Here is a 23,962-nt window from a genome sequence, read left to right on the forward strand (position 1 = left end):
CAAAAGATGGCAAACCCAAACAGGAAGTACAGGCGGCGGAGAGCGGGTGAGATGATCTGAGATATACAATGATGTTTAATATAATTGTTACTTCATGAAAGATCTGCATTGCAATTCAGTTGATGGTCATCTTCCTGTTTGTGTCCCTTTTCATCCATGAGGAGGTTTTGATAAACAGGATTATGAACAACAACAGTTTTTATAAATAATATTCACCTAAAATGATATAAAAAATGTATCGTATTGTCTTTATAAATTGAAAATGACAATAGCTCACATCAACTTAAATGAATCTCTAGTAGTGTATAAAAGTAGTTTATTTACTGTATTTTATTTATGTAATGTGCCCTTATTTAAATTACCTCTGGATGTTTCTCTCAGCCCGGAGCCTGTCGCTCAGTCCGGAGTGTTTACGTGGTTCAACGCCAGTTTTCCGAAACCTGCACTCCCACCAAACCTGACCCGGGCCAACTCTGTCGAGCAGGTGAGGACCGGATACTGACCCAGCACTAGATACTGACCCAGGACCAGATACTGACCCAGCACTAGATACTCACCCAGGACCAGATACTGACCCAGCACTAGATACTGACCCAGCACTAAATACTGACCCAGCACTAGATACTGACCCAGGACCAGATACTGACCCAGCACTAGATACTGACCCAGGACCAGATACTGACCCAGGACCAGATACTGACCCAGCACTAGACACTGACCCAGGACCAGATACTGACCCAGCACTAGATACTGACCCAGGACCAGATACTGACCCAGGACCAGATACTGACCCAGGACCAGATACTGACCCAGCACTAAATACTGACCCAGCACCAGATACTGACCCAGCACTAGATACTGACCCAGGACCAGATACTGACCCAGCACCAGACACTGACCCAGCACTAGATACTGACCCAGCACTAGATACTGACCCAGCACTAAATACTGACCCAGCACTAGATACTGACCCAGCACTAGATACTTACCCGGATCGCTTACTTACTCAGGACCAGATCCTGCAACAGAGTCGTTCTGTAGGTCCCAATAATATTTTTTGTGTCTTTTCCTTCTTTCCAGGAGGAAAACACAACGAACAGGTACATATATATATATATAATATATAAAGGATGTGAGATTTCAGAGATTGATACTCTTTTTATATGCAGTATAGTGTAAATAAAGGAGGACCAAGAACGGATCCCTGTGGTACTCCTTTACTAACTTTAAGAACACTTAACTTGAGTTTTCCCAATAAAAGTACCATGATTATGGTGACAGTTTGCCCAAGGCTTTATTGATATTGTTAGGTCAACACAAAGAAGCTGTGCTATGACAGATTTTGTATTATGTTTATCAGAAATGTGGAGTTAATGGTTTCCAGATGTGTTGCAGTGATACAAGTGTTTTGATGTTTCCTCTGTGCTCTTTCCTCTCTGTAATAACAGTAAACCTGAAGACGAGTGAGTAACGACAGGAAACAGATAGTGCCAAATACTGAGCTGCTTAACAAACCCATTAGCCATAGGCTGCCAAATACTGCGATGCTTTAAATACCCATCACCAGGCAAACTGTCAAATACTGAGCTGCTTAATATACCCTACAGGACAAACACTGCAAATTACTGCCATCAGTTTGCAAACTGCCAAATACTGAGCCGGCTTGATACGTATTAGCAGAACACCGAGCTCCTTTTTAAACCCACCAATAGACAGACTGCCAAATACTGAGCCGCTTTAGAACAGACGGACTAATAGTGAAATAGTGAGCTTGTCTAAATAACCCTCAACGTGCATACGGCTAAATAGTGAGCTACGATATAAATCCACCAACCCTGCATAATGCCAAATACTGAGCTGCTTTATATGCCCATTTGATGGCATATATTCCAAATATGCCACAAATATGCCAAATAGTGAGCTTCATTTCATGTCTCATTGCTGTTTACTACTGTATTTATCATATTGTTACGCTGATCATGTGATAAGTTGTTGTGTTTCTGTTTTTATTTCGCCTCAGGAAAGGGATGATAGCCTGGATCTCTGAGGGTTTGGAGAAAGTCGTTCCTCAGCCCGACCTGAAGAAGGAAACCCCAGCAGAGCCTGAGCAGCACACCGAGGTATCAGCTGTTACTGCAGCAGAGGAGTGTGTGAATACACTCCTGTGATATCATACCAAGCAGAAAGAGACTAAGAGAATATATTAAACTGGACTTGACGTATATAATATTGACGTTGTGATATAATGTGAGTGTGTGTTTCTCCTCAGGTGTCGGTGGTAGCACCTGAAAAACCTGCAGAGCCTCAGATCAATGTGGAGGAGCGAGAGGAACACACTGACAACAGACTCCTCCCACCCAGGTTAGTGAGTGTGTGTGTGTGTGTGTGTGTGTGTGTGTGTGTGTGTGTGTGTGTGTGTGTGTGTGTGTGTGTGTGTGTGTGTGTGTGTGTGTGTGTGTGTGTGTGTGTGTGTGTGTGTGTGTGTGTGTGTGTGTGTGTGTGTGTGTGTGTGTGTGTGTGTGTGTGTGTGTGTGTGTGTGTGTGTGTGTGTGTGTGTGTGTGTGTGTGTGTGTGTGTGTGTGTGTGTGTGTGTGTGTGTGTGTGTTTCTATGTGTGTGTATGGGTGTGTTTATATGTGTGTGTATGTGGTTATATGTGTGTGTTCATTACAGGATGTTAGACTGGATCAAACAAGGTTTAGGAAAAGTCGTCCCTCAGCCGAAGACAGAAGTGATGGAAAGGACTGAAGCTCCTGCCGTAGCAAAAGGTCAGCTTTTAATCATCATTACACATGAATACATCTCTTACTAATGTTAAGAATAAATATATATAACCTGCGTGTCCTGCTTCTTTCAACAGCACCAGAACCGGCTCCAGAAACAAAAGCAGCTCCTGAAACTGAGAAGTGAGTACACATTTGTATCTCGGACAAACAAATGTTATGTATTTGAAAGATTCAAAGAGGGGAGATCAAATTGTAAAGTAAGAGGCTTGTTTATTGTTGTTGTATCTTCACCAACAACACAAACAAGATTTCCAGGATTAGTTGTCAGTTGTAATACCTTTTCTATAAATGTGTTAATAAAAGTATCCCAGAAATGTGTGAAACATTTCAATGAAAATGGCCAATAAGTTTAAGGTAAATGTTCCTTTTGTTATTATTGTCTGAATGTTAGGCTTAATAATAATATAAATTAGATTAAACTGTAAATAATAATAATATAAATTAGATTAAACTGTAAATTAGATTAAACTGTAAATTATCGGCTCTTTTTGTGAGTCACATTATGGTTTAAAATGTATTAATTTAAGGCTCACTTATTATTTGTTATATGTGCGTCAGTATCACGTGCATGGCTATGCCTATGGTCGGTTGATAGGACACAGCTGATGAGACGGGGAAACAGAAAAGTCTTTTGACCATGTTCTGTTGGAGACTGAAACTTGTATTAAGTATGAAGCGACAAAATGTGTCCTCCTGTTTATACGCCGTCTGGACCAATCAATAAAGCTCATCTAATTCAACCACGATCTCCGCTCTTTGGAAACAAAGAGAGGCGCGTCAAAAACCACAACCCCGATAGAGGTGGCCGTTAAGACAAGGATTAAAACGCTACTAGTGGTATTATTTAACCATTAAATAATACAACCTTTTGATTACAAATATTTGAATGTCCGAAAAGTATCGCCTTGAATGTGTAAAACACTTCCAAATACCTGGAATGTTTAAAAAGTAAACCTAAAAAAAAACCAGAATCTGTGAAAATGCCTTTCAAATATACCCAAAAATATATGAAGAATGTAATAAAATGGCAATAACTGTCTGTGAGATACATTTACTAAATAAAGCAAGGAAAGTTTAAAGAAATTCCGAGAACTGTACCAAAATGTTAGGAAAATGTTTACACTTTGACATTTAGGGAGGAAGGACAACATACAGATGTGTCCCTTATTTGCTTATACTTGATAAAGGGACTATTTATTATTTAATCATTATTATTTTTCTCTTTTCTATTCGTTAGGTCTTCAAAGGAAGGAGAGATGCAGGCCAAGTAAGTGTTTAGTTTCCTTGAGTTATTTCACAGGTGAACTCTGATATCTAACAAGGACTGATCGAAAACAAACCCTTTGAGCGTCTTTGAGCACTGGGAAAAGCTCTATATAAATAATATAATATATAATATATGACGTATTGTGTATCCAGACCATCCTCCATGAAAAACACCCCTTTGAAGAGTTCTGTGGATCTTATTACAACTTTAACAACTAAATACGTTTCATAGGCTTTATTGACATTTGTTTTGCATCTCTGGTTAGATTTCGTCGACAATAAAGTTGAATTTAATCTAATTTGTATAAACAGCTTCAATTTAGTTGCTGTTAATACAAAATGAAAGTCCCAGCTTCTCCAACAGCGCAACAAAATACAGGACGATATTTCAATCCTCAGGTAGAAACATAGCGTTTATAGCATCAGAGGTTCAGCATCACGAGCAGCCTCAGATGGTCTCTGTGTAAGAGTGTGTTCTGTCCTGACTCTGGTCTGTTGTGTTGACAGTATTATGGGATGGGTCGGCCGCATGCTTCCTCAGCCTGCTCTGAGGCTGGTGAGTCGCGCACACTTTCATCTGCTACGTTTAAATCAAAATGTGGTCCTCCGATCATGAATTGGCATCAATGGAGGATAATCAGACGTACACTATACAGACTATTCAAATGCATAAAGCACTTACACTTAATGTCCCCATGTGTTCTCTGCAGGACGCCGGCTGTGACCAGGTGCAGAACAGTAAGTACATCCTTTCCACAGCTTACATTATGTATTACTGATGTTAGAGACTGCTGAGCACCTTCCTCTAATCAAATATTCTAATACCTCTTAGTTTTTAATAAACACAACCTGTACAGGTCCTGGGCAGAAAGCTGCTCAGCTGATGCTGAAAAGCAGCTGTGAATTTGGACAGAAATACCGTGTTCAGATAAAACCTTTGCAAATATGTTGTCAGTCAAACTTTGGCTGACCCTGAGGGATTTCAGACCTGATTTATTTAAGTGCTTTATTTAATGATAAATTACAGAACAAACACTACGCATTTCCTGTGACGACTTCACAATACAAGTCATTCAAATGCTTTTAATGTGAAGCTTTAGCAGGACATACTTTACTGTACTTTAATCCATTGTTTTATGTAGGTAGTAGTACTGCAAGTTCATAAATATTGCAATACTTTCATGTAAAACCTTTGAGATTGACGCTTTAAAAAAACGTTGTTTCTGCTGACCGTTGATCGGCACGTTCATTGGTTGATTGATTGATGAGTTGATTGGTTCATTGATTGGTTGGTTGGTTGATCTTTTGATGTTTTTTTACCAGCTGTGCATTAGCCTGGTAGCTGCGGTGCTGAGCGGACTTTAACTCGGCTGCTCTTCTCCTTCTGTTTCAGGGGGATAAGGCGGCAAGAGCCCCTTAAAATAAAAGGAGAAGAAAGTCGCTCACTCTGACAGCAGCTCACTTTAACTGGAGGACAGACAGACGTTTATAAAACACTGACTCCATAAATCAGGCCTGTAGCGTCACCACAAAACTGCAGCAATTTCAATTTCTGCAGCTTTGATTCAGAATTGACTTGATATTGCTGAACAAAAGATCCCGACAGTGATTGCATGAAATGTACTTTAATTAGATGTCTTCAGATTTCTCTCTGGTGTTGCCAATGATGAGCCTGCAGCTTTAATCTGCATGCTGCAGTAGAGCTGCCACAGCACAGACTTTATACCCGGAACTCAATAAGCTTTTAGAAACTGAAATGTTGACTTCTTATAGTTCAGGACAACTTCGGTTTTTTTTAAGCTTTTGCAGCTAAATAAATGCAAACTTTGAAAAATGTTAAAGCATTTTGCTCTTTGTTTATGAAAATAAAGAAATGTAGAAGAACGTAATGCTTTGTTGAGTGTTTTTTTGTTCATTGGTACAACAGAACATACAGGGAGTGTTACATTATCTATCAACCTATCAACCAATCAATCAACCAATCAACCAACCAACCAATCAACCAATCAACCAACCAACCAACCAACCAATCAATCAACCTATCAATCAATCAACCAATCAAATCAATCCTCCTATCAACCAATCAACCAACCAATCAATCAATCAACCAACCAACCAACCAATCAACATATCAATCAACCAATCAATCAATCCTCCTATCAACCAACCAATCAATCAACCTATCAATCAACCAACCAATCAATCAACCAATCAATCAACCAACCATCAACCATAATCCCTATCACCAATCAATCAACCTATCATAACCAACCAATCACATATCCATCAACCAATCATCCATCATCAACCAATCAACCAACCAATCAATCAATCAATCAACCAACCAATCAACATATCAATCAACCAATCAACCAATCAATCAACCAACCAATCAATCAACCAATCAACCAACAAATCAATCAATCAACAAACCAATCAACCAATCAACCAAGCAATCAACCCTTCTACCAAACATCTGTTGTCCCATCATGTCCAGACATGTGCAGTTTTACCTGTCGGCGTGTTTTATAAACGGTGGTTCTATTGCAGATGCATTAGATGTTATCATTAGATGTTATCCTGTGTTTGTATTTTGAATTCCTCAAAGTGGCATGCACACAAGTTATTTAATTTATATATATTTATTTGACAGGGACAATGCACATTGACATTTCTGTAAATGCGCCAGGAGTTAGCCAACAGGCTATTTTTCGTCTGTAGTCCCTGGACAGATGTTGAAAGTCATCCTAAAAATAAAAATTCACTTCAAATAACAGGTAAATACAATCAGTAAAACAACAATCAATCAAAGTGAAACACACACATGTTTCTCTTGCCGTGTGGCGTACAGTCAGCATCGCGCAGAAGGAGAGCGATCTGGTGCTGGAGGACGTGGAGGAGGACGTGGAGGAGGACGTGGACGTGGAGGAGGACGTGGAGGAGGACGTGAAAGTGGACGTGGAGGAGGACGTGAAAGTGGACGTGGAGGAGGACGTGAAAGTGGACGTGAAGGAGGACGTGGCGGAGGACGTGAAAGTGGACGTGGAGGAGGACGTGAAAGTGGACGTGGAGGAGGACGTGGAGGAGGACGTGAAAGTGGACGTGGAGGAGGATGTGGAGGAGGATGTGAAAGTGGACGTGGAGGAGGACGTGGAAGAGGAAAAGGACGAGAACATCGACGACAAGCAGAATGAGAAGAAGGTGAGAGAGTAGTCACAGAACAATGACAACCACTTATCTTGATGCAATCATCTTTGATATCTCAGTTATTATTTCACATGCCTTACTCTACACCGGGGATTATTACTCGGTTTTGCACATCATCTATAATCAGCAGGAAGCAAGCTGTGGGTTTCATTTCAATCATTCGTGGTCTAACAAGGATCATTCTAAAATAAACACAGAAAAAAACTCCTTGAATTGACCTGAAACTCTTCTTGATCGACATGGCTTTTTAACAGGCTAATGGTAGCATTTCTACATCCAATAGTAATAATAATAAATAATAATAGATTTAATTTGTTGGCGCTTTTACAGGTATAGTGAAGAGAAAAGAAAAGGAAGGAACAACAAATAAATATATAGTTAAAGTCAAATAATACAAAAACAATCCCACATTAAAAGCCAGATTGAAGAGGTGAGTGTGTTGAAGGAGGTGAGGTCAGTGCAGTCTCTGATGGGTTGGGGAGTGAGTTCCAGAGGGAGGGGGCAGCGACGGAGAAGGCTCTGTCCCCCCAGGTCCGGTGATTGGTGCGGGTGGGGATGGAGAGGAGGTTGGCTTCTGATGAGCGGAGGCAGCGGGAAGGGGTGTGGTGGTGCAGCAGGTCTGTGAGGCAGCGGGTAGTAGACATGCGTGTTAAATTGTTAACTAAAGTCAACTTGGAAGTGTACCATCGTAGTACTCAAGTAGTTCATGTGTTCCCTAATAAGACGGGTACTATGTCCTTTTGTAGGGTCTGCACCATGGCTCTTTAGAGGGTACGAGACCAGAGCAGGTACAATAGAGCTTCAGTTACAAAGGTACAAGGAAAGGTAGAAAACAGTGTAGGTACCTTGGTTTATCACAGAACACTGTGGAAGGGTACTGAGGGAGTTCCAGGGTACTTAAAATGTCCCTCTAAAGGGTACCATGGTACTAACTTAGTGGATATAGCATTTTGGCTTGGGAAACCATGCTCCTAATACCCCTCAAAGTTCTACCAGGATAATTAAAATGGTAGACTTCATGTTGGAGGGTTGTTCCTGGTAATACCAGAAAATCATTTGGCTGAGAGGAATAGATTTAGATCTGTAGATGTATACGTTTCCCTGACACAAATATATCGGCAAAGGCTAAATTGTTACTCTAAACATCTGTATTGACATCTGAGACATCAGTGCATACCTAGAGTAACGGATATTTTAAGAAAGGTGCTAAAATGTTAAATCCTGTGGATAGTTGGAAAGCAGAAACGCAGAGACCCAGGTGGATCCATCCCCTCCAGTGATGGACAGCGCCAAGGAGGAGGCTGAAGAGGAGGGTCAGGACAACATGGAGGAAAGGTTAGTGACGACTTCCTCTGGGTAAATGACTCCCTTCCTTCTGTCCAACAAGTGCACTAAGAATGAAACGTCTACTGATTGTTGCTTTAAAAAGTGTGTTCGAAGGAAGACATCTCAGCGACTGAAGGCCGTTCTTATTGTCAGATGTCATTAATGGTGCAGCTTTCTGGGACACTTGCATGGTTTCTTTCCAAAGTGTAACTCCCTTGAATGTTGTTGAGCATCCGAGCTCTTCGCTGTGTTACAGGCTTCAGCAGCACCAGCTGGAGGAGGCTCGCGTCGCAGAGGAGATCGCCAGGACGGCAGCGGAGGAGGCCGTCCGGCAGCTGGAGGCGGAGCAGTTGGCTAAACTCGTTGTAGAGACAGTGCCAGTGTGCAACGAGCCGTAAGTCACAAAACGGCACATTTATACACACGCTGTCCGGTTGAAACCCTGTGTCTCAAACACACACGCTTTTCTAGAACTGACAAAGAACACCCTTATTATGAGTCTGCATCTCAAGCAAGCATCTCGACACATAGGCTGATTCGTTTTCTGTTTTAGGAGAGGCTTTATCTGAAACAAATTCACAGACGAATAACACTTGCACATACACTAGATCAGGGGTCGGCAACAGGCGGACCAGATCTGGACCCAGACGCCGACCTATAATCAATACATTAATAGGGGATTTCAATTTTGACGGTGCGATTCTATTTTAACCGCCGCCCACAGGGGGCGAAAGAGACGAGTGAGCGATACAGGGAGAGAAACACAGAAGAAGAGATGAGTGAGCGATACAGGGAGAGAAACACAGAAGAAGAGAGGAGAGAGATACAGGGAGAGAAACACAGAAGAAGAGACGAGTGACGATACAGGGAGAGAAACACAGAAGAAGAGAGGAGAGAGATACAGGGAGAGAAACACAGAAGAAGAGACGAGTGACGATACAGGGAGAGAAACACAGAAGAACAGAGGAGAGAGAGATACAGGGAGAGAAACACAGAAGAAGAGACGAGAGAGAGATACAGGGAGAGAAACACAGAAGAAGAGAGGAGAGAGAGATACAGGGAGAGAAACACAGAAGCAGAGATGAGTGAGCGATACAGGGAGAGAAACACAGAAGAAGAGAGGAGAGAGAGATACAGGGAGAGAAACACAGAAGAAGAGATGAGTGAGCGATACAGGGAGAGAAACACAGAAGAAGAGAGGAGAGAGAGATACAGGGAGAGAAACACAGAAGAAGAGATAAGTGAGCGATACAGGGAGAGAAACGCAGAAGAAGAGAGGAGAGAGATACAGGGAGAGAAAACACAGAAGAAGAGAGGAGAGAGAGATACAGGGAGAGAAACACAGAAGAAGAGAGGAGAGAGATACAGGGAGAGAAACACAGAAGAAGAGAGGAGAGAGAGATACAGGGAGAGAAACACAGAAGAAGAGAGGAGAGAGATACAGGGAGAGAAACATAGAAGAAGAGAGGAGAGAGATACAGGGAGAGAAACACAGAAGAAGAGACGAGTGACGATACAGGTAGAGAAACACAGAAGAAGAGACGAGTGACGATACAGGGAGAGAAACACGGAAGAAGAGAGGAGAGAGAGATACAGGCAGAGAAACACAGAAGAAGAGACGAGAGAGAGATACAGGGAGAGAAACGCAGAAGAAGAGAGGAGAGAGAGATACAGGGAGAGAAACACAGAAGAAGAGATAAGTGAGCGATACAGGGAGAGAAACGCAGAAGAAGAGAGGAGAGAGATACAGGGAGAGAAACACAGAAGAAGAGAGGAGAGAGATACAGGGAGAGAAACACAGAAGAAGAGAGGAGAGAGAGATACAGGGAAAGAAACACAGAAGAAGAGAGGAGAGATAGATACAGGGAGAGAAACACAGAAGAAGAGAGGAGAGAGAGATACAGAGAGAGAAACACAGAAGAAGAGAGGAGAGAGAGATACAGGAGAGAGAAACACAGAAGAAGAGAGGAGAGAGATACAGGGAGAGAAACACAGAAGAAGAGAGGAGAGAGAGATACAGAGAGAGAAACACAAAAGAAGAGAGGAGAGAGAGATACAGGGAGAGAAACACAGAAGAAGAGATGAGTGAGTGATACAGGGAGAGAAACACAGAAGAAGAGAGGAGAGAGAGATACAGGGAGAGAAACACAGAAGAAGAGACGAGAGAGCGGCAGAGAGAAGCGGAGAGGAAAGTGAGTGAAGAGAATAATTAGCGATACAGGGAGAGAAGCGGAGAGGAGAGGGAACAGGCGTGTTAGCGGCAGACAGGGAGAGACAAATAATTACACATGGCGCTCTCCAAGAAGAGGAACGTGGACAGTGAGAACAGAGCTTTGAACCCTGAGTGGACTCGTTCATGTTCATCCTGCCCACTGGGAGCACAGAGCCAGTGTGTCTCATTTGGTCAGAGACTGTGGCGCTCATTAAAAGAGACAACACGCCACTGTGAGACAAAACACAAAGTGTTTGACCAAACATTCCCTCTCAAGTCAGAACTGAGGTTACAACAAATAAATACCGTTCCAGTGCAAGCTAACCGAGGCTAACCGAGGCTAACCAATGAGCACCTGCATGTGTGTGTGAGAATGGCCCTGACACCATTTCAGAAGTTAGACATTTTGATGTTCCGGACCTTTGCATGGGGAGATTTTTCTCTAACTGGATCTCGTTGAATTTTAGTTGAATACCCCTGATTTAGATGCTACAAGTACCTACAGGGAAAAAACACACATCATACACACTGACCTGAGACACTGTCTTGCTGCTTGTTCTCTACAGACTACCCAACATCCAGGAGGAGGAAAACGAGGAACCAAAGTAAGTCCATCTTCATGAAGCACCAGCACCCTCTCTATTTGGAGTTTCTGCTCCTAACAAAGGAAGACCGGCAGTCTTTGAAGCAAATCTTCGTAGTGGCCAAACGGTGGAATTACAACGTTCTGGTCACGTGACACCATGGTGATCAGAGAGGCATTTAGTATTGAAGAAGAGGAGTGTCTAAATCAGAGATCTTACTTTCCTACTGAGCTTTCATTGAGCATTTGGGGGTTGTAAAAACCTTGTCAAGAAATGTAGGATATCATCAATTCTGTTGTGTTTATTCGCTTTGTCTTGTTCGAACCTACTTGATCTATTTTGTTGACTTGTGGTAATTTGCAACTCCTCTTAATTGTGCTTTACCTATTGAACACACCTTATCAGTGATACAAGCCAAGCAGTGAAGTTCCAGCAGCAGGTCAGAAGGATCAGATCTTCAGGAGGTTTATTCTGCTCTTCTTCTTCACCAGGAGTCTGAAGGAGGTCAGTCCAGCTGAAGAAGAGACTCCTCCTCCGTCAACTCATGTGGAGCCGGCATCGGAGAAGAAAGATCTGGAAAGTCCCGAACAGATCATCCCAGAGCCAGAGTCACAACCCCCAGAAACCCCCCCCACACTTCAGGTGATACAGAGTCTTTACATGATTACATTGCATTTAGCTGACGCTTTTATCCAAAGCGACTTACAATAAGTGCGTTCGACCAACAAGATACAAACTTGAAGAAAACAGAATCATAAAGTACATCAGGTTTCATAGAGCCAAAACATTTCAAGTGCTACTCAACTGGCTTTAGGTAAGCCAGCCCTTTGTTAGTATATAAGTGCTTTGTTAGTAGTTTTTAGATCCAGCAACAACTCCTAACTGTTCCTGTCCAACTTTGTTTCAAGAAGACATTGACAACGCGACAGTTTGAGGATAATTCTAGTTAATTATGACTATATCTAATTTATCTTTCCATCATTAGTATCAGTTATAATATCATTGTATTCACCAGGTTGCCTGATGTGTGCAGAGTAACTGTTACTGATGGACAAAATGGGCAAAGAAAAAGTAAAAGTATTCTTTAACTTTTGAAGAGCACATTTGCCCAGATACCCAATAAATGATTAGCCAGTGAAGAGGAAGCACCTGTTAATGATCTCATCTGTCGGGGTCAGGTGTTTTACTGATTAACATCTGATCGATATTTGTCGCTTAATGCTTCACCATTGACTGGATTGACCTTTTCAAAGGCCATGCTGTACATCAAATACATGTTTTATGTATAGTTCAAATAAACTATGATACTGTGAAATGAAATGAAATATAGCTTACTGTAGTTCAAATTATAAAAACGTATAGCCTAAAACACTAGTGTAAATAGGCTACTAAGCCACAGATTGGCAGTGCTTTGAACAAGCCTGAAAATGTATGTGTTTTCTTCTTCTTTAGGTCGAAGCTGCAGAAAGTGAATGTGGAGGTAAGGACAGGAAGTATGATCTCAAACCAGCCTCATCACTCACGAGCAACACAGGCGAGAATAGACAGCTTTAGTTTCTGGTTTCTCTATCACTCTTTTAGAATAAGGTTTATTTTTTATTTAAATGTTCATTTTAAACGTTTGAATCTCATTTGAATCTTGACTGTTTTTACCGCGGTTATTATTCCGCAGCCGGCTAGTTAGAATGCTAGCTTGCTAATGGCACCATGCTTTTATGCTACACTGGTTTCAGAAATAAGGATCCGCTAGTTCGCTAATTAATGTTCTAATTTACATCTGATGAACATTAAATTCCTCCCAAGATAAGATAAGATGAGAAGTACTTTATTGATCCCAATTTGGGATATTTTGGTAGCAGTCAAGCAAATGCGTAGTTTGTCAGCCTATATTTTTACATGAAGTTTATATTTACTTGCTGCATATCTAAAGATCCCCTGGTCTCTGTAAATGTTTGACTGTTTCTCCGTGCAGTTCCCGAGGTTTGTATCCCGATAAAGAGCTTTCTGCTTCGGTTCCCGCTCGCTGTTGAGTGCCTGGAGCGCGGCAGGAAGTTGATGCACGACCATAACCTGGCCCCCCCCACGCTGTCCATGCCGACCCCCCCTCCGGAGCTCGCCATGCTGACCCAGGAGCTGCAGCAGCTTTCCTCACAGGCGCGGCAGTGCTGCACGAGCATCGCTAGCCGCTTAGCACGCCTTAACTCCAACTCCCAGCATCCTCAGTAGCCTTAGCCCCGCCCTCCTCCTGCAGCAGACCCTAGAGAAACCTTTTAGTCACCTCATTGGAAGTAGATAGAAAAAACCTTTAACGTGCCAAAATAAACCCGTGGTTCCTTATTATCAAGACTCCCATCATGCACTGCTGCTCTGCACGGCTACACCACGAGCTAAACAGGTGATCTTACAGGAAGTGGATGTTTATGCTTCTGTTGTACCTTTTTCTGTAAAGTGGTGCAGAAATGAGTCCTAAAACCTCGAAATTAGTCAGCTTTATACCACTTCCTGTCCCCTGGTCTGGACGTCAATGGTTTCCTGAATGTGTTTTTGGTTGTTAGCCTGAATTAAGGTCTGTGGTTAACACAAGTTGAAGTTTTGTTCTACGACTTAAAATACGTCAGTAAGTAACCCCACTTTCAAATGTTCCATCTGTTTTTTGTTTACAAAACTCCAGTAATATTAACTAAGTAACGTGGTGTAAATATTGTTGTATTATTGGCAGTGGCGACGGGTCATTAGGGGCAGGTGGGGCACTAGGGCACCTAGTGTCAGCAGAAAGTATTACAAATAATTATTACAAGAAAATGCAAAAAATAAATAAAAAAATATATAAAATATATTTTAAGATCATGTTTAATCATCTGATTCGTCTCATTGCTGTTTTAGTCTGTGTTCTTCTAATTAGTGTCTACAGTGTGTGCCTATTGAGCTTTTTAGAGAAAAAAAAACGATCCTGCCCCTCCCTCTCACTGTCTAACGGCCCGTCTACACTACAGGCATCAACAAATCTTGAAGCTGGGCGTGTCTGAGGCTTGGTGATTTCTCGTGCCCAAGGCAACCAACAACCAACAACCAATCAGGAATCTCCCGCCCGCCCCCGGCATACAAAGCAATAGCAATGTTAAAACGAAGTAAACTGGATATAAAATCCCCAAACAGTCGAAAACCTACCAGTTTCACCCACTGTCTCTGCCACCTCCCTCCATGCCTGGTTCCTCCGGTTTGTATCCCGGTAAATAGTCTGGTCGTAAAGAACCGGGTGATTTGCTACCGTAATTTCTCGTTTGGAATATGAGGAAATGAACTGCGGTCTGGCTCTCCCAGCTTGTACGCGGTTTGATTGGCTAGCGCTTGTACTGGCGGGATTTGCATAAACGGGATTTGATTGACTGATGCCAGCTTCGAAAGCATCGGGAGCATCAAAAGTTGAACATTGCTCAACTTTTGATGCTCACGATGCTTGCAAAGCCATGCCATGCTCCCCACAATGCAGTTCGGCGAAGATTCAAAATCTTCTACGTCACCCCATTCAAATGAATGGGCGAAGCGTTGAAAGCATTTTTCGATGCCTGTAGTGTAGACGGGCGTAAGTGAATGGTGACTGTAAAAACTACACTGCGTATGCTCAGAGTATTTTCCTATTTAATGTGTGTGGCAAAAAAATAATGACCATAGGGGCAAAGTGCTGCCATCCCCACCATACGTCATCTCACATCATTCAGAGCTGATTGGCTGTAAGTACGTGTGCCGCGAAAAGTGTGGTGTGTGAAGAGCAGGTGAAGAGGAGGAGAGAGACGCGTCCTAAAACCAGGAAGTAAGCTGCGCATGGCTTCCCTCCACAAAAAAGCAATGAGATTTCTCCATAGGATTTTAGAAAATAGCTCCAAATAAGATCTGTGGGAAACGTAGCTGTTAGATAAATGCACGTTTTGTTCAGCCGGATAATATCCACATGTCTACCCTACTTTTATCATTTTCGAATCATAAATCTATTGATTAGATTAGATTTATGATAGACTTTTGAAACTACAAGAAGATAAGGAGGACTTTTACAAAAGAGTAATAGAGATTTTTGTCCAGAAGAATAGGCAAATGGACTTCATCAAGGTAAGACTGCAATTGTATTAAAAATGGGATCTTACTAAGAGAGAACAATTCAATATTTAAATGATAAAATTACATTTGTTTGGGTATCCTTTGTTGAACTGTCTGTTTAAAATGAATTGAAGCATCAGACAAAAAAAGCTTTTGAAAATAATATTATATTTGGAATTAGGTCAAAATATAATATTTGTAAACCTGAAGAGTCAGTGCCAGTGCCTCACCAGCCATGAACCTCACTGCAGAAGCTTATATATAGACATCTACGTGTTTTGTGCCCCACCACTTTTGTACATATAAAAACGCCACATACTGTTACCTACCTTTAATGTAACATCAGTCTGTGGATCAGGAATTAGGTTGTTAAGTAATGTATTGCCTGGCTAGGTAGCTTGCTAGCTTGCTAATTGCTCCATGCTTTCACACTACCCTTACAGATATAATGGGCCGCTATCCAGCTAATTAATTATCTTTTTGTGATCTGAAAAACATTAAATTCATCAAATTCAGTGGTAGCAATAGATCATTAAATTAGTCTCTGAGATGAAGAGTATCTCAGAGACAAATATAAAGCACCTCAGAATGCAGACGTTACTTGAAGTCCTTCCGTGTTTCTGCTCCGTCCTGCAGGAAGCGGTGCTCAGGGTTTGGGTGGAGCTCCAGTGCTGAGGGTGGAGGATGTGGACTGGGAGGAAGAGCAGGAAACAAACCTGAACATCCCCCGAATTATCACAACTCCAGAACCAGAGCTCAGCGACCCTATGTCACACCTCAGGTAACAGACATGTCCATCTGCTGCTGACAGACTTTAGATGTGATCTGTTTAGGGTCTGGTGTGGAGTCCTCAGATCTTTGACTGCGGTAGAAGTGGTGATACCAGAGTGCAATAAAGAAATAAAGACATAACTACTGATATGAAATGTGTATGTCAGTATAGTAATGTAAAGGTGAATGGGTGAGCATAATGTTCATTAGGTGTAGTATACCAACACAAAGGTGTGACCAAGCGAAAGCCAGAATGAGTGGTTGGCAGGAAGGAAGCAGTCCAGGAGAGAGAGAGACTCTGGAGCGGGGATTTAAGTGGTGAAGGAATGAGTCCTAAACCCAGACATAAGTCAGCGCTGGTGACGTGAAGTCATGTGACCGTGCTGTAGTTCCTTTATAGCCCAATGTTAGCTTTTAATTCATAAACCATAAAGTGGTGTTATTATGTGGAGACTATCCTGCTGGACAAAACATTTGTTTGTCACAGAGATCACTTTCTGACATAATCCAAAATCACATGGAGAAATCCCATTGGACCAGGGAGATGCTGCCTTCAGGGACCAACACATAAATACAACATTCCTGCACCACTATATCACTGGCGCTCTGAGTCTGTGTTACCTCTAGGGATGAAGCAAATACTTCCAACAACTAGATTTGGGAAAGTAAAACAGAGGCCGATACAGTCATGAACTTCTTGTATTCATGTCTCGATGTCTTGATGTCTCCTCAGCGCTGCAGGTGTGGAAGATGATGCAGTGATGAAGGCCGATCGAGAGGACAATGAGTGAGAGAAACTACACACACATACAAACACGCCGAGGCTGCCTTTAGTTGTTATGCTCCCCACAAATGAACAAACCTCCAGAAACCCTGAGGTCTTCACCAACGCTGAGTTCCTTTAAGTCAAGTCTAAAAACATTACTTCTTCAAGCTGCCTACCCAGGAGTCTTTTGACTTGTTTTAGCACCTATCGTATTTACAATGTTCTTTTTAAACTCTCTCTTTGACGCATGGTTTTTATGAATCTGTTATTCCATGGTGTTCCTTTCTGCTGTCTTCTTGTTCGTGTTAATCTAAAGCACTTTGAATCGCCTCTGTGTCTGAACATGTGCTTTATAAATAAACGTACCTTACCTTACCTCATGCAAAGACAACACAAAACAGGTGTGCAATTTTTTGTTAGATTAATAGTACAAAAACATTTAAAATTAAAACTGCGGTCACAGACATGCACGCAGTTGTGGGCGGGCCTTCGCTTCCGAGCACCTGTAGGGGAGGGTCGCCGGTCGTCCCGGCGTCAAGCAGATGCGCGCGTGTCCTCCGAAATGAGCCGTTCGTAATTTCTCAAACGTGCGCGTCCCGGACTCCCAGGTCTTCCGGCAGCGACCAGGAAACATATGTGGGCTCGCCGCCTCGAAGGAAAACACATTTCTGTAAAGGCTCGTCGACGATCGATTATCACGGAGGCTGTCTGGAGGAGCCTTAACCTGTTAAACCCCGAGCCTGTTTTTCAGGTTTCAGGCTCGAAAATGACATTCCCAGAACAAATGACCATAACTTCACTTCTAAAAGGTTTATATGAATTTTATCAAATTAAGGTTACATCTGTGAGTTGGATGTAGAAGTGTCAGAATCAGATGGAACATAGCAAAAAAATGTAACTTCCTGTCTCCGCCTAAAGAAAACCCATTACTTATAGTGAAGACCAACCTTGAATGATGGGTTAGTAGCCTTAAAGCTTTAGGAATCCAAAGTATAACATAATAAGTACCCTGTATCAAGATTTAGGCAAAACAAGTGACATTTGACCTTTTTAGAGAGGTTTATGGAAATAAAGTCCAGGCGGAATAACCTTTTTCAGGTACCAGACTATAAAAATCATTGTATTACATTGAATCATCACTATAGGTATTCATTCCACCCAAAACAACAACAACAAATATTTAAAAAAATATATATTTCTTTTTTTTTTTTTTTTTAATTTATATATATTTTTGCATGTGTGAGTGTGTGTACTAGGTGTGTGTAAGTGTAGGTGTGTGTATGTGTAGGTGTGTATGTGTAGGTGTAGCTGTGTGGGTATGTGTAGGTGTGTGTAGCTGTGTGGGGATGTGTGGATGTGTGTATATCAGGGTTTCCGTTAGCCGGTAATTACCGGTTTTTAGCTGGTAAAATGTATTAAAAACCGGTAAATTCAAAACCTGCCGGTCAAAATGTCTGGTAATAATTAGGGAGGCTCCGATCGATCGGCCGCCGGTCATTATCGGCCGATATTCACTCTTAATAGTTTGATCGGTGCTCTCTATAAAGGCCGATCAGGAGAGCTGGATCTGATCGATATGGACATAAACGCGAGTGAAGTGTAACCGGACGCGAGAGAGAGATCAGATCAGCTGCTGAGTCTGACCGAGACACGCAGCTCTGCAGGATCACCTGAAGCCCCGCCCTCTGTTTAGTGAGCTGCAGGAGCTGCTTGAGAAACTGACGGGCTGTCAGGAGAGAGAGAGAGAGAGAGAGAGAGAGAGAGAGAGAGAGAGAGAGAGAGAGAGAGAGGGAGGGAGAGGAGAAAGAGAGGATCCGTTTCTCCCGTGTTATTATTCAAATGTAATGTAAACTTTTGAATAATGTACTTTATCTACTACAAGTGGTTTGTTTGAATGTAATAATTATGTTGTTTGTGGAATAATTTATTGAAAAATGAATCTGAATTTTTTGATCTGTTACGATTATAAACTGAAGCAATATAAAAATGAGCCCCGTGAACTGAGTTTTAAACTGAAGCATATCTGCTCATAGTCCGGTAATTACCTGCTAACGGAAACTCTGCTACACAACTCTTATTATTATTATTGAAATATGACCGGTAAAATAAATTCTGCCCGGACATTTGACCGGCGAGAAAAAATCCTAGCGGAAACCCTGGTGTGTATGTAAGTGTACCAACGCACTATACAATAAACTACCCTGTAGGTCATTGTGTGTAAGTGTACTTGCACAATAAAAAAAACGGAAACATAAGTGACATTTGACTCCAACTGGGGCAGATTTATTTCAAACATTTTACCAACACACTATAGGCATGTAAAAACAAACATTTTACCAATGTACTATACAATAAAATCACACTAGGTATATAAAAACAACAAGTACTATTTTTTAAATAAACACTCGCAAAATGTTATACCTACCTGAACTTTATACCTATCTGAATGTTCCAGTATTTAGGTCGTGCCACTCCCTGAAACAGTTCCTTTTGACAGTGAAGCACAGAGGGACCTGGCACTTCCTGCAGTACACAGGTGTCTTCACCCTTTTGAGTCCAGCATCTAGGCACCTCCTGAAGTTCTTCCTGACCTTGGTGGCATCTTCCCCATAATACTCGGGCATGCATGTGAGTGGTGGAGGAGGGGGTGGTGGAGGTGCAGGGCCTTCAGCAGGGCCTTCAGCAAACTCCAACAATTCTACAGCAAGCTGCTCCCTGAAAGTCTTCTGGGTGTGAGGCTTTGTCCTGCTGGGGTCACACCCCATCTAACAAATGTGGAAAAACAAAGAGATTCGATTAATTCACTGGCTTATACTTATAGGATAATATTGGACTATAAATGAATAATATGACACCAAATAAATAAGTAAACACATGTATATATTCATTCACTGGCCATTCATTTAGAAAATGTAACTCCAAAAAGACAAGTAACACTATTTAGCATTTTGGCTAATCATTCCTGTTGGCTAAGCTAACACTAGGCGCATTCACACTGCGGTACTTTTCCCACAAAGGTTCATGCGAACTTAGTTCATGCGAACTCTTTAGTTCTCATGAACTAAGTACAGATCGCGTTCACACCGGAAAAAGTCCCTGGGGGTGGATTAGGCAAATGAAGCCGCTGACGTCACTTCTTCTTCTTCTGCTTTGGGTTTACTGGCAGGCCCGATTTACTCGGAAGGCTTCAGTAGAAGCTGCTGGGAGTCCCAGCAGCTTCTACTGAAGCCTTCCGAGTAAATCGCCAGAACGCCGACACCTCCTCATCTCCACCGCTCCCATGTTTTATTTTGTGTTTCCATAAGTTAGTCTCTCTGCGTTTCTGCTAATGCTAAAAATGCTAATGCGAGGATAATAAAATGGCGGATTCACAAAACTTTTTGGGAGTTGTACGGGGCGTGGTTTGCAATCCGCCCAGCCAATCAGACATATAGCTCTTTTCTCACAAAAGAGCCCTGCTAGAGAGCAGGGACTTTCGAGGGGATAAAAAGGTTCGCATGAACTAATTTTAGTACCGGCTCTTTTTGGTGTGAACGCGATCATGAACTAAGTTCGCATGAACCTTTGTGGGAAAAGTACCTCAGTGTGAATGCGCCTACTGTGATGCAGTTCCACCAAACACAAAAGTAATATATAAAAAGGATAATATTGGACTATAAATGAATAATATTACACCAAATAAATAAGTAAACACATAATGTATATATTCATTCACTGGCCATTCATTTAGAAAATGTAACTCCAAAAAGACAAGTAAAACTATTTAGAATTTTGCCTAATCATTCCTGTAGCTTCTTGGCTAAGCTAGCACTGTGACGCAGTTCCACCAAACACATAAGTAATATATAAAAACAGAGAGATTACATACCTTTCCCGTGGTGGAAGTTCAACATCCGAGTCACTACTGTCCGGATCCAGGTCTGGCTGGAGGAGATCTTCATCATCCGACGAAGAGTCATCTGGTAGGATCATAGCCCCGCTCAGGGCTCGAGCTTAAGGACGTCCCATCATCGAAAGAAATAGTGTCGGGGAGGATAAAAAATAATTTTGGGACGAATTTGGGACGAGAGTTAAAATAAAAATATCCTGCTAACTCTACTACAAACGGCGATGAAAATGAAACCGACTGCACGTTTTGTGTAGCACACAGTTATTAAACCTCCTTGTCAACATAAACACACACGCATAAAACATTTAGCAACCCGCGAAATACACACACATGTAGCTACTGCTGTGCCCGCGAATTCCTGGTCCGCAAATTCGCGCTCTCTATGGTCTAGCCAGATTAATATAATATGGCTCTGGGTCTAGCTATGTACTGAGTGTGTGTATTTCGCGGGTTGAGTGATGTACAATGACAATGGCATCCCGTGGAGGAATTCTGAAATGTTTTACCGTTACATCACAAAAACGCACAGCAGAACCAGACCCTGGAGCGCCGGCCTCTTTATTGACTTACTCCTCTTCATCCCCTATGAGTAATAAGGCTGAGATGAGAACCCTCCATCGTATTTAGTCCTTAGCAATATGCTGCGCCTCTCCCCATGTAGGGATGGGTACCGAGCCTCGGTATTAAACGGGCCCCGGGCCGGAATTATTAAAGACAGTGGTAACGTTAAGCTCCGACGTTATCAGACTTTTTATCGGTACAGGAGACATTTAAAAAATATATGTATTATTGTTACATACACATTATATCGCAGTTTTAGTTTCACCAACTCCGTTTCTAATATGCAATAAGACTACAACATGCATCTATGATGTATTTTCGAGCTTTCCAATCCAGACGAGATCTCTCTGTCCCGTCGATGTGCGAGGGGGCGGGGCAGTTTGTAAAGGTCTCCTGACTGTGTTACAGACTGTCATCGTGGTTAGTGGTACTCTAGGGTTCTGTCTTCAGGACAGTGTTGGATTTTTTTTATAATTGGATGGGACTTGATTGGATTCAATATTAGAGTAATTTTTTCGTTTGTGTGTTTGTTTAAATATATTTGGCCTTTGTTTATGTGATTGAATGATTTACTCAAATAAAAAGGTTGATGAATTATCATCTAATGATTTGTATGATGTTTTATTTATGTTAAAGGTCACTTTGAATGATTTTAACTAATGATAATGTAGAAAAAAAAAATAATAAATTCGGGACGGTCCACATTAATTTCGGGACGGCTTGGATTGTATTTCGGGACGGTTCCGGGAGGATGGGGAAAAAAGTTAGTCGAGAGCCCTGGCCCCGCTATCGTCAGCTAGCATCTCTAGCACCTGCTCGCCTCGGTGGTGAAGCTCTCCCTTCTGGCTGCGTAATGCGTAATGGAGCCGGAGCGGGCGTAGTTTATACTACAAGCAGGATCATATCTTTGGAACCCATTGGTCGATTTGGGTGATTGACACCTTTTCTGAACCGTTAGAACCAATAGAATCGAGTGACAGTTAGTAAGTCCCACTAAACACTTACGTCAAGTAGAGAGAGGTTTGCGTAAACAGCACGTGAGACAGCATTAGCTCGGGACTGCGAAACTTTAAACCTACTCTGCTGCCATGAAAGTAATGATAGATTATCAGGAACAATTCTAAAGTGACTAAGAGACATTGGATTAACCTTAAACAGCGTTTTTATTCCCTTGAACAAGAGCTTTGATCACAAAACAGCAACGGGAAGACATAATTATTGTTATGGTTTTGAAAACTGTTTTTTTTCCTTCTCTGTTCTGGCTGATAGCTCAGTGAGTTTGTGTTCTACAGTGATGATACTTGTATCAGCTTTCAGATGATATGTAGTTTGTGCAGAAAATATTAAGTTTTAAAGATCGTTTTTGCTAGTTAGCACCGGAAGTAGCATCTGCCCGTTTTAGCTAAGGGCTAATGCTAACGCTTCTTGTGAGACTTTTGTTTTGTTTCGGTAAATGGTTCTTATCGTCAGTTAGCTGAGATTCTTCTCTTTAATCTGGTATAACACATTGATAGGTTTTTAGATATTAAGATGCCCTGAGACAGTGTCGAGAAAAAAAAACAGGGTCCCCTTCGGGCTTAACAGGTTAACCGTGGCGTGCGGTGCAGTGGGTTGTGCAGACGTTCTGCCCTTGACTGTTTGTTTACTCAATAAACGCATCTCCTCTGGATATTAGGCCATGTATGTTCCATACCAGTGCTTTTTGTTGTTGTGTTTATTGATCAAAAAGCAAACCTTCAATACAGCGGTTATGTGGTCAAGGTAAGTAAAGTAATAATTTAAGCTGTGTATTGGTTAATATTAGCATATGACTTAAAATGAAAACACAACAGCATTTCAGAAAACGCCACAGCATTTCAGAAAACACCACAGCATTTCACATTGGACGGAAAGGGTATTCCTTTAGGGAGAACACTTCTTGTTTATGATTGGACAGAGCCAGCCAGACAGCACTGCTGTGATTGGTTGTTTTTGCTGCCAGTGAAGAAATGACGCTTCGTGATTGGTCAACGTCCGACAGCGCAATATGTCCCAACCGGTCCCTCCCAACACATCAGCTGTTAGCACACACTCAGAGCTCACAGCTCCTCATATCTGTTCAGAAACTGGACAAAAGTTAAATATGTACAAACCACAGACTGTCTATGTCATGGCGAATACAGTCGCTGCTTTATTTATGTCTGTATGACGTTGTTGTGAGTGTGGACGGAGCAGCTACAGGTTAGTTTAGCCTGATGGATCCGATTCCATTCTGAAAACACACATTTTAAAAGCTTTTCGCCTGCCGTCTTGTCTGCAGACTTGTCAAAGCATTAATTCATGGTTTTTACTAACCGTTATCAGTATGTAGTTACTTCGGCATCACTTTGAAACGTGTATTACAATTAAATCACTGTCAAATATGTTCATTTTGTTGTAGTTGGTATCTCCTATAGGATTTACATGGAGATACTTCCCGCCCCCTCTCCAGCGCGTCTTGTTTGAATGACAGGAGCAAACACAG

The 23,962-nt window shown here is 41.9% G+C and overlaps 2 protein-coding genes across 2 annotated transcripts in view; both read left to right on the forward strand.

Moving 5' to 3' along the window:
* Positions 1 to 14,175, forward strand: part of LOC117442099 (probable inactive protein kinase DDB_G0270444) — a 25,596-nt gene extending 11,421 nt beyond the window's left edge. The window contains exons 4-20 of the mRNA XM_034078103.2: positions 7 to 46; positions 382 to 484; positions 1,081 to 1,100; positions 2,021 to 2,120; positions 2,270 to 2,361; positions 2,673 to 2,767; positions 2,860 to 2,905; positions 4,023 to 4,052; positions 4,559 to 4,607; positions 4,762 to 4,789; positions 6,903 to 7,252; positions 8,490 to 8,593; positions 8,841 to 8,978; positions 11,363 to 11,401; positions 11,872 to 12,022; positions 12,833 to 12,860; positions 13,353 to 14,175. Of these exons, the coding sequence (XP_033933994.1) occupies positions 7 to 46; positions 382 to 484; positions 1,081 to 1,100; positions 2,021 to 2,120; positions 2,270 to 2,361; positions 2,673 to 2,767; positions 2,860 to 2,905; positions 4,023 to 4,052; positions 4,559 to 4,607; positions 4,762 to 4,789; positions 6,903 to 7,252; positions 8,490 to 8,593; positions 8,841 to 8,978; positions 11,363 to 11,401; positions 11,872 to 12,022; positions 12,833 to 12,860; positions 13,353 to 13,606 (1,667 nt within the window). The 3' untranslated portion in view covers positions 13,607 to 14,175. The remainder of the gene's footprint in view (positions 1 to 6; positions 47 to 381; positions 485 to 1,080; positions 1,101 to 2,020; positions 2,121 to 2,269; positions 2,362 to 2,672; positions 2,768 to 2,859; positions 2,906 to 4,022; positions 4,053 to 4,558; positions 4,608 to 4,761; positions 4,790 to 6,902; positions 7,253 to 8,489; positions 8,594 to 8,840; positions 8,979 to 11,362; positions 11,402 to 11,871; positions 12,023 to 12,832; positions 12,861 to 13,352) is intronic.
* The window catches only part of LOC117442104 (cyclic nucleotide-gated channel beta-1-like), a 40,194-nt gene continuing 29,925 nt past the window's right edge, over positions 13,694 to 23,962 (forward strand). The window contains exons 1-3 of the mRNA XM_034078108.2: positions 13,694 to 13,775; positions 16,109 to 16,253; positions 16,977 to 17,030. Of these exons, the coding sequence (XP_033933999.2) occupies positions 16,240 to 16,253; positions 16,977 to 17,030 (68 nt within the window). The 5' untranslated portion in view covers positions 13,694 to 13,775; positions 16,109 to 16,239. The remainder of the gene's footprint in view (positions 13,776 to 16,108; positions 16,254 to 16,976; positions 17,031 to 23,962) is intronic.

Source organism: Pseudochaenichthys georgianus, unplaced genomic scaffold (genome assembly GCF_902827115.2).
Source record: "Pseudochaenichthys georgianus unplaced genomic scaffold, fPseGeo1.2 scaffold_296_arrow_ctg1, whole genome shotgun sequence".
NCBI classification, from domain to species: domain Eukaryota; kingdom Metazoa; phylum Chordata; class Actinopteri; order Perciformes; family Channichthyidae; genus Pseudochaenichthys; species Pseudochaenichthys georgianus.